Below are 15,081 nucleotides of genomic sequence, written 5' to 3' on the forward strand. Positions count from 1 at the left end.
TCCTCGTCTACCTGTGGGGTCTGCAAATCGGGGAGTTCCAGCAGCAGTCATACCAATATCACCAGTTCCCCCAGTACCCTCAGTATCATCCAGTACCACCAGCAGGAGTACCAGTTCTACCGCCAGAGCCAGGAGGTGTACCATCCGAGACCTCAGCCCCTACCCCAGAGAAGCCCGTCTAGACAGCCCAGGCGCTGGCCAGAGTCGACACAACTGCTGGAGCCGTACCTGGAGGGGGGAGAGCAGGAGGTAGATACAGGATAACACTGTTTTATAAAACTGGATTTTAATGCTCATGGATACAAACGGTGATGGGATGATTTTCAAACCCTGATCTCTCATCCTCTTGATTGTACCACAATATCACAATGTACTGTAAGAATAATCCATTACAGGTAAAAGTTGTTTTTTTCAAAATGCTATTAAGTAAAAGTATAAAGGTATTATGGGAGGGGGGGTTATAAGATACCAAATGAGGAAGGATTTTACAACTCTGGAAAGTTGTTCCAGTGGTAATCCTTTTATCCTTCATCACGATGATTGCAATGAAAACAGCCAAAATATGTCATCCACATTAGAAATTAATCTGCCAAGAATGTGCACTTGCAGATATTTGATTGGCCAATGCAGCAGCATCTTACCAGATGACGTTGCATTGTTTTGCTGGAAAAGCTGAGCCAGGTTAAATTTTTTGCCCAAAGCCCACTGTGTTGGTACTGCTGCTGTGCCTCAATGATTTTTTTTCATGCAGTGCTGTCTGAACATGAGCACAGACATCGGCAACCTGTGATGAGGGGTTGAAAGTAAACATTCCTTCGCTTTAAAGGTTCACAAGCCAAGATGGTTGAGAACCAGTGATTTAGAAAACTCTAAGACAGTCACTATTAGTCTTCTCATGTAGACTGGTTCATAGAACGGCTGTGGCTCAGAAAAACAACAAAGGAATGCAACCTAAGTCAGTATTGCCAGAGAGGTAGGCCGAAGCCCCAGTAAAGTAAGTTTTAAAAAACTTCACTATCCAGAAACCTGTCAAGTGTCATCTGTACACTAACACAGCTCTAAACTGTGATGTGTTTTACTAAAGAATGCAAAGAAATTGATGGATTCATAAGATGGAACAATTACACTGTGCACATAAACCTTGAATATCACAAGGATGTTATAGAAGAACGTCTGTTATAATCTGGGTTGTCCTAACAGTGTTTTGTCTGTCATTGCAGGAGGACAGCCCTCAGCTCCATCACCAGCACACCTCGCCCCGTGAACGGCGGGCGATCCGCGACAACATCTACAAGAACAAGCGCTGCCGCATGGAAACCTGCTTTGACTTTGCTCGCTGCCAGTCGGGCTTCAGGGTTTACATCTACCCTCCACAGAGAGGCGACGAAATATCTGAGACCTACCAGAAGATCCTGTCGTCCATCGAGGAGTCTCGCTTCCACACCACAGACCCATCGAGGGCCTGTCTGTTTATTCTAGCAGTGGACACCTTGGATAGGGACCAGCTCTCAGCTCAGTACGTTCAGAACGTGAGGTCTCGCATCCAAAGCCTGCCGACGTGGAATGATGGCAGGAACCACCTCATATTTAACCTCTACTCTGGCACCTGGCCGGACTACACAGAGGATGTGGGCTTTGAGGTGGGCCAGGCCATGCTGGCCAAGGCCAGCGCTGATGTGGTCAACTTCCGACCCAACTTTGATATATCCATTCCCCTGTTCTCCAAGGATCACCCGCTAAAAGGAGGGGGCATAGGTTATCTGACGCTCAACGACGCCCCTCCTTCCAGGAAGTACCTGCTGGTTTTCAAAGGGAAGCGGTACTTAACTGGCATTGGTTCAGAGACAAGGAATGCTCTGTATCATGTCCACAATGGGGAAGATATTATCCTGCTGACCACGTGTAAACATGGCAAGGACTGGGAGAAACACAAGGACTCTCGCTGTGACAGAGATAATGAAGAATACTCAAAGTAAGACTTATTTTTTGATCTCTCTACCTTGTTTTCGCTGCTTGTGGGTGTGCATTTATTTCCTTTTGAAAAGAGCCTTGATGCTTTGAAGATCTATCATTTAACAGGCTTTATTAGAGTCTCAATGCAGTCCACATTCACAGTCTTTGTTGGTTTCAGGAGGTCTTGCTGTTTCACTCGAGAAGTCTCTGTATTTTTTGAATTTTGACATGTGAATTCAGTGCCTTTTGTCACTGCACAGTTGGTTGTCACTGATTTTACGTCCTGCAAACAGAGCAGACAGCCTGTGTTTCGGCAGATATTAGCACTGTGGCAGTTATCTTATTTGCTGTTGATTATTTCAAATGCAGCATCATTACAGCTCCTCACAAGTGCTTGTTGTATTTGTGTGCAAGGGTGTTAATCAATTCTAATTTGGTTTATTGGCTGAAAACTGAGTGTCTGGGATTGTAGCTGCTGTGCACAGAGCGCCTCTTTTTTTATGTGTGTGGAACAGGTTGGACGCTTTCATGTACATATTTCACAATTGTCATGGGAGTTGAGCTTCACTATGGCTGTGCTCCTGAGACAAAATGCCGCGAAAATGCAGGTGTGTGTTTGTGCTGCTGTGTCTGTGTAAGAGAGAGAGAGAGGAGCAGGAGAGCAGAGAGGCGTCAACTGTTTAGAGAGGGAAAGTTTTGTCAGCTCAGCAGTTGGTTGAGAGCAAAGTGATCTGAGCCGAGAAGAGAAGTTCACCTTTTGAAAATTTTAGCGAGAGCTGACAGCTGAAAGAAGGGGAACCATTGCATGCAGAGTGAAATGGGAACAACATTCTCAACTTCTCTCGCTTTTCCTGGATATGTTAGCCGACAAGTCATCTGTTGCATATTTTAGGTTTAGATATTGCCAAGACCCAAAGGAAAATCACTGTGGATCCAGAATCCTGCTAAGTGCTGCTGAACAGCTGCTGAAATGCTACAGTGAGCCTCTCATACAGTGTAGTCTTCAAATATTAGGACATTGACACATTTTTCATTGTTTTGGCTCGATCCTAGCACATTATACTTGAAATAAAACTATGACTATGAGGTTTAACTGCTGATTTTCAGCTTTAAGGATGTTTGAGGGTGTTCGTGTTCATATTGGTGAACAGTGTAGGACTTTTTTTAGCTCTGCTAGCGGCATTGCTCCAGGGATGGCGGTGCCAGTTTTTCTGTCGTAGGTCAATCCACCAATTTGGTCCAGACAGAAATATCTACTGGATGTAAATATTGTACAGATGTGAATAGTTTACAGATGATGAATCCTAATGACTTTGATGATACCCTGACTTAGTCTTTAATGCCACCATGAGGTTGAGATTTTTGGTTCTGAATGAAATAACTTCATGACTATTGGATAGATTGCTATTAAATTTGGTAGTTAATGTCCCTCTCAGGATAAATAGTCATCACAATGGTGTTCTCCTTTTACATGTAGAGCCATCATCTGGCCAGGCCATTTGTCCAGTAGTTTTGTTTATGACTAAATATCATGAGAATTAGTGACCATTAATTGCCATCAGCCACAGCTGTAGGTTATGATTGTGAACATGGTAAACATTATAGCTAATTAGCATTAGCATGTTAACATTGTCATTGTGATCACGTTAGCATGTTGCATTTAGTCCCCCCCCCCATATCTGACAAGAGCCTCACAGAGCCACTAGCATGTCTGTATACTGTATATTCTTACTGTGTGTTCAGACAAAACGCAAAGCAAATTTTAGCAGCAGTGTGATTGCATAAAGGTCAATGGAAAAACGCGATTAGACGCAAATTCTCCCGGTTGATTTGAATTGACATGAAGACGCTTGTTAAAAATGTCTCAACTTGAGTGAAAAATTCACACACATCCTGGAGCTTTATGAATCTACTTCATAAACATACAGAGACAAGAGGACAGAGACTGGAAGGAAATAACAGAAAGAGTCTCTGGTGAGTTCTTAGTTCATTCAGAGCTGAACATGAACACACAGACACAGTTAGTGCATCTGTTTCCAGACAAGGAAACTATTTTATGGCCCAACAATGTAATGTTCTTAATTTAACCTGACTTCTATCCAGCTCATCATGTGTTTCACATGTTGAACACCAGACTGAAGGCCAAAAAAAGCCCTGAAATAAACAAGAAGTGAAGACGGGACAGTGCAGGTTTGGCAGAGCATCACCAAGGAAGTACAAATATCTGTGGGCCGCAGGCTACGTTCCTCCACCGTTCACCTGATGTGGATATTAACGCCATGAAATTAAAGCTGAGAGTCAGCATTAAAACATAGTCAACATTGTTTCATTTCAAATCTAATGCGCTGAAGTACAAAGCCAACACAGCACACACTGTTCTAATACAAATGGACTGAGGACAGTAATCATCAGTACACACAGTTTATTTCTCTTTACTCCACAGGCTTGTACCAATACTTTATCAGTTGCAGCTTACATGCTGAGAATAAACATTTCCACAATGCAGACTGAAAATTCTGCAATATGCAACTTTTTTAGATAAACGTAACAATAACAAATAGGAAATGGTATATGTGATCAATGTGTGATTACCTGTGACCCTGTGTGCTCTGAAATACCTTTTACTGTATGTTGGGATGTGTTATCGCTTATTTTCTGTAGGTGTGTTGTGTGGTAAGAGGATTATTTCTGTTAATGCGGGTCTGACAGCTACAATGCAGCTTTTTCTTTAACTGAAAACTTTCTGTATATTATCAGCATGTTGGGGTGCATTAAAATGTATTCACTGATGAATGTAGTTGGTAAAACTTATGGTTTTATGAGCTCTTGGTAGCAGCTTTCATAATGGAGGAAATCAAATGATTTTAGTTTCAGTGACTCGGCTACATAATTCACATAAAAGGTGTTATTTTTCTGATTTGAAAAAAGGAAACCCAGCAGTGTACAGTGCCTGCTGCATAAAGCACAAAGGGTGATAATCAATAGAGTACGTACATTAATGAACAGAAAGTGCTTAAGAGGCTCCTTCACTAAATAAATAGTACATTAGTCCACTCTCTGTCTCAGTCTGGCATTGACTTGTTATCCAATACCAAAACCAAAGAGCTTATTCTGATAGCGGCTCTGAGTTTAGCTCTCAGTAGCTCTTGTTTTTTTTTTTACTCTTGGTTTTTTGTCGTCTGTCATTCCTCATATCTTCTTTAGTTCTCTCTTTTTTCTCTTTTTCTTTTTTGCAATTGAATCAAAATGTCATTTCAGTTTTTACAACATTTTTCAAGAGGATTGCAAACTTCATACAAAATTATATCTGCAGCTAAAAATCTATAAAAATAAATGATTCATGTTATTCACTGAATTGAAGTTTTTTTATTTTGGAACCAACTCAGTTAAAACTGTAGCAAGGCCATCAGCGAGACCAGATATAAAAAACAAACCAGGTTTGGTTCAGCTCCTCATCAAACCAATTTGATGTTCTATTTCAACAACTGATCCCCAGTAATGTGCAGGTGTCATACTGCTGGAAAGTCACATGTTTGATCCTTGGTTTAAGATTAGGGTTTGTAATTTTAGGTCATTTTTTTTGAAGATTTGTCTTTTAATATTTTATGCGGGATTTTGGAGATGGAACAGAAGTTCTCGGCTACAAATGGGACCACACGCTCACCTTGATTTGAACTAATAATCGCACATCCTGCGTCACACATTGTCACATGGCCAAATAAACAAATAATACTGCTGTAAGATAATCAGTGTAAGTTGGAAAATGCCAAAACATAATGTAGAAATGTAGTTAGCAGAGTCTGTGTTGAATGAATGAACACACAATACCGAAATGATAAAATGTTTGTCAGTGCCTTCTAAAGCAACCTTTCAAGCAACCATTATAAAAGAAACTGTGAGAATTTTTTGACCTGCCTTCTCTATGGTTAAAACTCTTGTCAAGTTAAGGAAACTAAAACAATTCAGTTAAGATTAGAGAATGATTGTGATTAACGTTAAAAGAAACAAACACTGACTGTCAGGACACAGGATGAAAGTCGGGGCCTTCCTTGTCAAACACACCTCGCTTTTTGGTGTTACAACAACATTAATCTTCTTCCACCTTTTGTTTTCCTGGTGAGGAAAGTATCACTGGTAAAATGTGACTTTCTGATATTTTGACATATATGTATGTTCATCTTTTCTCATTTAAAAATTTTACATAAAGTACAATGTCTCAAATAAAGAGATTATTATTAGGAGTTGATACCGGCTGACACTGCATTTTTGTGTCTAATACGGATATTGATATTTAAGAGTTATGTCAGCCTGATATTATTTTTAAACAAACATTTTTGAAACAGATTTAAGGAAAATTTGTTTTTTAAATTTGTTTAATGCAATTGCAACTAAGATATGTATTGAGTGGGACTCTAACATTTGAAAAATAAAGCTCTCTTGTGTCACTGTTTATAAATGATATCAAACATATTTTTTGCATTTCTGTCCTCAAATTTCTGATCTCTATTCGGTGGACAAATAAGCGGATACTTCTGTGATTAGCTATGTCAGCTGGCCAATTTATCGTGTTTAAGTCCAAATGAAATCACATTTAATCATCCCTCTTTGCAGTCAGAAATATCAAGACGTTTTTTTAAATGCAGCATCTAACTGGACTGAAGTGACATTTTCGGGTATGTTTACATGCTGTTTAATGTGCTGCAGCTAACCAGCTAATTGGCTATCTAGCCTTCTAACTGATGTTAGCAGTGCAGTTTTACCCGGTGAATGTTTTCTGGTGGCTCGTTTAACAAGCTAAGGTGCAGGACAAGACGTGTTCATGTTTATAAGTTAGATAAGAAGGAGACTTTGGCAGGAAAGCTAATGCGGGTTGTTGTTCAGAGCCTGTAGCTCTTGTGTTGTGTAGCAGGATGCTATCAGGCTCAGTGTGACCGTCTGTTCTTTTTTTCTCAAAGGAGAACACAGGACAAGTGATTTACAGATCAGATGTGTATGCTGCAGTAGACAAAAAAAGACAATTTAATTTCAGTTGGACTTTGATATATATAAGAAACAACCTGCCATCTGAGGTTAGTTCAATGTCTCTGCACCTACAAGGACAAAAGTTCCTTCCTGAGAGTCACATATTGTTGAACAACCCCAGCCGTCTGTAAACTTACACGGCTTCACAATCTTTTGAATCTTTCGTGCCTGTTTGCTGCTGCCTGCTCTGGTGTTTTACACACAGCACATCAATACAGACATCACCCAGTGCAGTCAAGGGGGATCCTGCACAGCGAGGCTCCCTGATGGGAACAGAAACCGACGAGGATCTTGAAGCCTCGGGGCGGTCGATAATTGCCCTCCAATTGAATTAAGCTGTGAATGAAGGGGATAGATAGAGATCTCACCTCCCACTGAGTGGTGCAGGATTGAACTCAGGCTGTTTTACTGTACATAGATAACAGCCAGCTGAACCAATTAGAGCCTCGCTGTGTCTCCCCAAAGAATGTTTGATATCGGAGGCTGAGGGCTCAATTTACAGAGCGGCAGATGAAATGCTTAATTCAGATCGCTGTCACGTCTTTCATGATAGCTTTCATGGTCAGAAGAGAGGAGGAGAGAAGAAAGAGGAGTGTAGAAGATGGTCAAATGTGGTGGGAGGTGTCCTGCTGACAGTACAGTAAATCCATAAACATCTCTCTTCATCTTTTCCCCTCTATTCATCGACCTCCTCTCTTTTTATGTTTCCATAGGACCTTCAAGTTAATTTTACACTTTCTTTTCTATTTCTTCATTCTTTACTTCCCTGCTTCAACTTTACTTACAGGTCCTGCAGTGCTGACAGATGCCTTTTCATGCCATAGGAGGGATAGGATATTTACTTTTTGCTCATTTGGAAAAAAATGTTCATCTAAGATAGCAACTGATAAGCTACTTACTACTGTGTTGGGTTTGTTGATTTGTAGGATCTTAAAGCCCCACTTTATAACTTTAGCTAATGTATTAGCAAGCAACTAAACATCCAGGAAACATGACGTAACATCAACCTTCATTTGGAGTTGTGTTTATGGATTTGTAATGAATTTAAGCCCAATAATCACTCTCCTTTTAGCTCTGTTTATCCTGAAAGAAATATGGATGCCTTTTAGCAGATGTTGCACTTTTCTCTACTAGCTGGTTGCTAACTTTGCCATTTGCTCGCATACAGTTAGTCTGTGAGACTGAACCGGACAGTAACTGTTTCAAAAAACCAAAACAATGACTTTAATGAGGCTAAAAAAAACCTTCCTAGAACTGCAGGGTTGATTAGGATACACATTCCTATGAACGTTGGGTTTTTAAAAATACTTTTCAAGTCCACATATCACATTTAAAGCTGTCACTTTACAACATTTAACATGTTGGAAGATCCATCATGCTGTTAAGTTTTGGAAAGAGAAACCTAGCTAGCCAAGCTGGCATATATTAGTATTGATTTCCAATAGAATTGACCTTTTGTTAATATAATTTTACAACCTTGTCTCTGAGAAATTATGTTTTTATCTAGATTGTACAGTAAATATGTTTTAAAGAAATGTAATGATGCCTGAATTAAGTTTTCTGGTGATATAAGGAGAGAATGTTGTTTTTCTGTCCATCCAAATGCCTGAAAAACAAAATCATAAATATATTCAGCATTCAACAAGTGAATGATTCATAGGATGTGGATTGATCAGATATAGTGATGTATACATTTGCAAGTGTTTGTGAGTGTGTGACAGATGTTCATGAGAGAAAAGATCTTATTTAACTTTCACAAAAGCTTCAGTTGACAAAATGTTAATGCACCAACTAGTGGCTACACAACCATGAAGGCATTCAACATTTATGAAAGATCAAAATAGACAGCTATTTTTATTCATGTTATTCATCATCCAGTCATCATTCAACCAGTGTGTCTCCATCATCAATTGTTTCATGATAAACAAGTAAAGAAATTGACTGAATGAATTAGTATTAATGTGCTGTTTCTGTTCAGCATCTATTCTGATGTGTCCCAGTGTGCATAAAAATACTCAGATGGAAACACAGCTGCTGTCACATCTGTGAATGTTTGGCAGCTGCAAAATTCAGCATGTATGACGGGAGAAAAGGGTCTGACTGTATTAATTTAAAATGTCAGCTGTGGTCCTGTGGGTAGCCGGTTGGCTGTCACTGTGTAGTGTAGTATGTGTAGTGTGTGTGTGTGTGTGTATGTGCGTTTGTGTGTGCGCGCATTTCAGGCTAATGGGAACTCACAGATGATTTACAAAATGATTCATTTTACAGTTGTACTCAAAAATCCAGAAATCTGATGTGTGTTTGTCTAATGCCTGTCACACACACAAACACACACTTCTGATGACATTGCATGGAGTTAAACTCATAGTGAATGCAACTGTAGTGAACCTGAAAAAAGTCATAGTGAGGACTCAATGATTTTGTTCCTAAAAGTCACAAATTGGTCTCCAAATGAGTTGTCCATGTTGCTTCATTGCATCTCACATGAAACACCATGTCGCTTTAATCACAGCAGCCAGTTCTTCTGCAAGTTCCTCCACTTTGATCAACTTCCAGTCATCAAAGAAATTGAGGCTAGTTTCTATTTCCTATACCAGAGTTAGAAGATCCAGAGCAAAAGTGGATCCTGTTAAAATCTGATCCAAAGTTAAAATATCAATAAACTTTCCAGTAATCAATACTGCTATCAAATAAATTGGGACAATACATAAAACACTAACACATGCTGATACTACAACAGTATGGCTGTTATTAATGATGGTATAAATGATAAAAATCAAAATCTTTATTTTAAGAAAGGTTTACAGTTTTTTTTGCAATTGGAAGACACAAAAACTGGCAATTGTGGCACAATTCTTGAAACCACTAACTCATGTAGCCTTTTTGTTGACCAGGCATACTAAACCATAAGCACACTTTCTGCTTTGCACTAAGTTTGAAATTCTAAAAAACACTTTTTGCCAATAACTAGACACAGTTAATCTACATTAGACACATCATTCAGAACTAAAAGACTGTGTTTTGTTTGTTAAACACTGCTATTGAAATACCACATTCAATTATCAATCACCTGCACCCATACTAGAAATCAGAGCTTGAACACTATAAATAGGATTCAGGTTTACTCTTTGGTTTGCACGACAATAGAGACCAATTTTGGAGAGAGAGTTAGAAGAAGAGGTGTTTGAGAGAGGAGGACGAGGACTAGGAAGAGATGGAAGACAAGGCAGAGGAGGAGGATGAGGAGAAGGAGGAAGAGGAGGAGGAAGAGAACACAGAGGATGAGGAGTGGCGAGAGGACAAGTCAGAAGAAACTGGAGAACTGTGACAGATGAGATCCAGGTCACTTTGGTCGACCATGGAATTAACCATAGGTTGGCTGGTCAGGGGGTCCACCCTGATTTGAGTCGCTACACTGTAGCAGGTGTCATCTGGACATTTCACAATGAGAACAGCTAAGAAATGCTACCCTCTGTATGATACAGTATTTCATAAGAAGGAGATCTTAGACTCCACATTCACATTCTGCTTTTGCAGAATTGCAAGGTGACCCCCCAAAGGAAGAAGAAATCATCTAATCACTCAAGAAGAGGAACAACACATCATAAACATGGTCATTATAAACAACAGCATACTTTTCTGACAACTGCACCACCTCACATCATCACTGACAATACGACATTCAACAACATGAACAGGGTAAGTTACACTACTAGGCCATCTACTGACTCATCAACTTCAGATGAAACAGCTGTATGGAGTGCTGTTTGAATGAAACTCTGAAAGAATGAAACAACTGCGCTTTTGTTTATTGACATAATGGTAAAATGTCATAATCATTTTGTAAAAGTTGGATTTTGGTCCAGGTTGTCTGCAACCCTTCTCTAGAAATAAGTGGTCAAACAGCATGGATGGTATGATGGACAGTGAGGTGTGACTCACTGGTTTGAAGCCCAGAGTTGCAGCTTATGATCGTCACCAAATCTTTTCCATTAGGAGCCGGGACCTTCCAAATAAGGAGTGTGGGGTGTTGCCTTTCACACTCTGGAAACATGCCTCACTACCTCGGACTGAAGTAGACTCTAACTTAAGCTTCATTTATACTCCCGAGCGGACGTGCACACAGACAGCTGTGGACACAATGGACGGATAGTTGATGTGTTTATACTACCTTCTGGGGTCCGTGTGGAGGACGTGTTCCACACATGCGCAGTAGACCGCCGTCTACAGGAACACAGCGTTGTGTCCGCGCGGACTGTTGTGGACAGGTAACACAGGACAGAACAAATTGCTGGTACGCGGATGTGCCCACAGAGCCTATGCGCTCTGATGACGAAATTTAAGTCAAACTGACCCTAGCGGACCCTTGCGGACGTGAAAACTACTGGGAACACCAAGTGATGCATACTTGGGCTAACGTTAATTACTTTATCTAAATTGTGCGAACAGGGCAGGTATCATAATCAAGTAACATTAAACTTACTGAAATACTGCGACAATAGTCTGACTCAGTGTGAGTCCCGGAGCTGGGGAGAGCAGCAAGTGAGCAAACTGTCAATCACAGCTGTCAATCAACGCCAACACGGCAGACATCAAAGCTACTATAAATTTTCAAATCTTATTAACGGAGCAATAATTTCCAAAATGACCACCAGCACACTTATTAGAGGCCCTGAATTTAGCGACTGAGATCATAGTGACTTGTTGAAATAAATGATTGACTTAGTATTTCTAGAGAGAAGCTAATGCTTTTTGAATGGGAGTCAGGGATTGGAGCCAACATCATGGCACTTTGAGGCACTTCAGCATACAGCCTCAAGATGTGATAGTTGCAGCTCGTTAAACAGTCAAAGAGAGTTTCCAGAACCTGGCAACCCAAAAGTTGCTCTTATTAATGGCTTCTTACTGACCTATAAAGAATGAGTAAGTGATTTATTAACCATTAATACAGCCACTAGTTACAACCTAGAAATGCTTTATAAAGAGTTCCTTTTTAGGTCCTCCTACATTGCAAAAAGTACCAGTCCAAAAGTTTTCCCTCAGTCAGAAATGGAAACATGTTTTACTTTACGATGAGAGTGAAAGATAGAGCAGAGGAGACGTCTCTGAGCTGCGCAAGGGTGTTGCAATACAAACACTATTCAATCAGCAACAACTAAAATTGTCCTATATGGGTGTTTGGGAGTACAAAAAAGAAAAAGATGGATACATCTACTGTAATGCATGGCTGGAAATGTTTGAGAAACCCTGCAATAAAGAAAATCGCCATCTCTCTGCTTCCTAGACCATTTCTCTCAAATGTGCACCTCAGCATGCAGCAAATGAAAAGTCATACAGGAACAACACTTCCTTGTTTCTTTCTGATAAACTTCTTCCTCCTTCTTGTGGGGACTACAGAGCGGTGTGTGAAACGTGATGGATTCACACTGCAATCCTTCTTGCCACACAGTGTTTCCACTATTTTACCGCCTCTCTAATTCCGTCCTCTCTGTCTCTCTCGGTGAGGATGGATGGCAAACATCCTGCAGCGACCCGCACACCTTTACTTCGACTCAACTGATTGTCAGCTCTTGGCTAGCAAATGGATAGAGAGAAAGAGAAGGAGAGAGAAAGAAAGTGCAAACGACAACGGAGAAATTGGAGTGGGGTGGGCAGAGAGGCGGAAATGAGACGGCCGAGGAGGAGGAGAGAAAAAACCTGTGAGTGGCTCATTTTCTGGGTACACAGGGAAAGCAAGTGATGCAGGATTGAGAGAGAAAGCCGGTAACACTTCATCCAGATGCAGAAAATGGCATCCTACTGCAGACAGACTGCAGAGCATCACATGTTTTTCCAGACAGTGTGTTGTTACAACTGTCAAATGGCTGTGATGAGAAGTGAGTGCTTATCATTTCTTGGGGAGAAGTGATTCAAAATGTAAGGGTTGTTTTTTGGAGAATGGAGAGCAGAGATCAAGCAGAGTTCAAGAAAAGGGCACCTGATGGGTTCACTACTAACATTTTGCATTCATTGCTTTCATTAAAAACATTTTCTCATTATTTTACTAAAAAATACATAATTCAAGCAGTACTGTGGAGAAGAAAGAAACAGAAGAGTTTCTTTCAAATAATGTTTTTTTTTTTAATAATAATCTGTTTTTTTAAATAACAAGAAAATGCAACTGAAGATTATCTCCAGTTCTCCCACATGAAAAATACATAAGAAAAAGTGATGTAAGTAAAAAATACATATATATTTTTTCCATTTATTTTAATTTTTTTTTTTTAAATAGTTCAGAATGTGCACTTCAAATAGTATATTTAAAATCCAATTTTTAAAGATGATTTCCACCTGGATTTTTGACCTGCTCATTTTTTAATCCAACTAGTTTAAATCCAAATAAATTCACAGATTTATTTGAAAAATGAAAACATAAAATAATTAGCCACAAGCAGTTGGTTCCTACTCTTCTCACTAAGCAGCCAGTTTGGTGAACTACACCTAAAATTCTTTGCACTGACCACATAATATTATTTTGTGGATCAAAGTTAACTTTGTCCCTATATAAGTGATTTAAGCAGATGTACAAGAGATGTAAGTATTCAGCAATTCTTAGATACAGTATCTCGGGATTTATTTCCATTTATTCAGTGATATTTTCAGAGCAGAGACAAAACATTAATTCAATCAATCTGACAACTATTCAAGATTACATTGTTCCAGTTTGTGACATTCACAATGACTGCTTGGCCTTTGATACATTAACTGCTTTTTCCTGCTAAGACTGACAGAGGGTCAGCTAAAATAAATGCCAAGGCCTCGTTGTGCTAAATGCCAATCTATGTTTGGCTTTCACACACCAAGAAGGACCATTAACCTCTATTCATCTGCTCATTGGCCGCAGTGGTCAAGTCAAACCTGATCAATAAAACTTCTTTTTTCGCTCCAACCAGCCTTGGCAGAAACCTTCAATGTATTGATGATTTCAGCTGCTGTCTTCTGCTGGCTGAGATATCTGCTGGTGTTTCAGGTGGAAAGAAAGGCTTTACATAGAAACTCTTAAAGATCCTATAAAGAATAATATCTGTACACAACAGCTCAAAAACTCCCACTGGTCTAAATAATGAGGCAATAAAAGATGGATATTGTTTGTCAGGATTTATATTTTTCATCAGAACATAGAGTATGTAATTGTTGTAATTGTTATTCATATTTCCTGATAAGTTTTTATAAGCTGTTTTATTACAGTGTTCATTGGCCAGCTGTAACGGAAAAGCTACCAAGAGAACCTGGCTGCCAACAAGTTGATGTAAACCAGGGGTTCCCAGACCCCAGTCTGAACACCAGAACATTTAGTACTGGACTGTGAGAGAACCATGTGATTCAGTAAAAAAGCTGGATAATAATTGTATAAGTTTGCAGGCTATTATAGGATATTTTGGGGATAAATACCTTGAACTTGGCACAGTCTGTGCTGCATTTTCCTCATCACTCCCTGTGATGCCATTGCCAACCTCTCTCTCCCTCAATCTGGTGAGCGTTGTCTTGCTATCTCTTGGCCGGCCTGGGCCAATACACCTTGATGCAGAGAGATAGTGAGACAACGCGCACCAGAGAAAAAAGAGAGAGAGGTTGGCAATGGCATGACAGGGAGTGATGAGGAAAATGCAGCACAGACTGCACCAAATTTGAAGGTATTTACCCCCAAAATAGCCTATAATAGCCTGCAAGCTTATATAATTATTATCCAGCTTTTTTTCCGAATCACATGGTTACCTTGTGGTCTGGTACTAAGTGTTCTGGTCTGCAGACCAGGGTTTGGGAACCCCTGGTTTACATCACCTTGTCTACAGCCAGGTCCTCTTGATATCTTTTTCAATGAAGACAAAGGCTCAGTAGCACCCCACTATATATTCACCAGTCACTGCATCTGTGGGAGTTTACTTCCTATAGAAGGCTATCAAAGACACATCTTGATTGACTTGGGTCTGTCCATTCACAGTCAAGAATTGTTGTCCCTACCTTTTCCGTTTTGTGAAATGTTGTCATGTTTTATGAAATGTTGTGTTTCGACCCTCAAGGCCATTGTAGTGTACATTTTGTATGTCTTACAACATGTCTGGATGG

General features: G+C 39.9%; 1 protein-coding gene across 1 annotated transcript in view; it reads left to right on the forward strand.

Annotated features, from left to right (window-relative positions):
* Nucleotides 1–2: 2 nt before the first annotated feature.
* LOC137169913 (exostosin-1) overlaps nucleotides 3–15,081 on the forward strand; it is a gene marked incomplete at its 5' end in the record, with an annotated part of 255,452 nt that continues 240,373 nt past the window's right edge. The window contains 3 exon segments of the mRNA XM_067573341.1: nucleotides 3–89; nucleotides 91–249; nucleotides 1,221–1,972. Coding sequence (XP_067429442.1) covers nucleotides 3–89; nucleotides 91–249; nucleotides 1,221–1,972 — 998 coding nt within the window.

This window comes from Thunnus thynnus, chromosome 18 (genome assembly GCF_963924715.1).
Source record: "Thunnus thynnus chromosome 18, fThuThy2.1, whole genome shotgun sequence".
Classification (NCBI taxonomy): domain Eukaryota; kingdom Metazoa; phylum Chordata; class Actinopteri; order Scombriformes; family Scombridae; genus Thunnus; species Thunnus thynnus.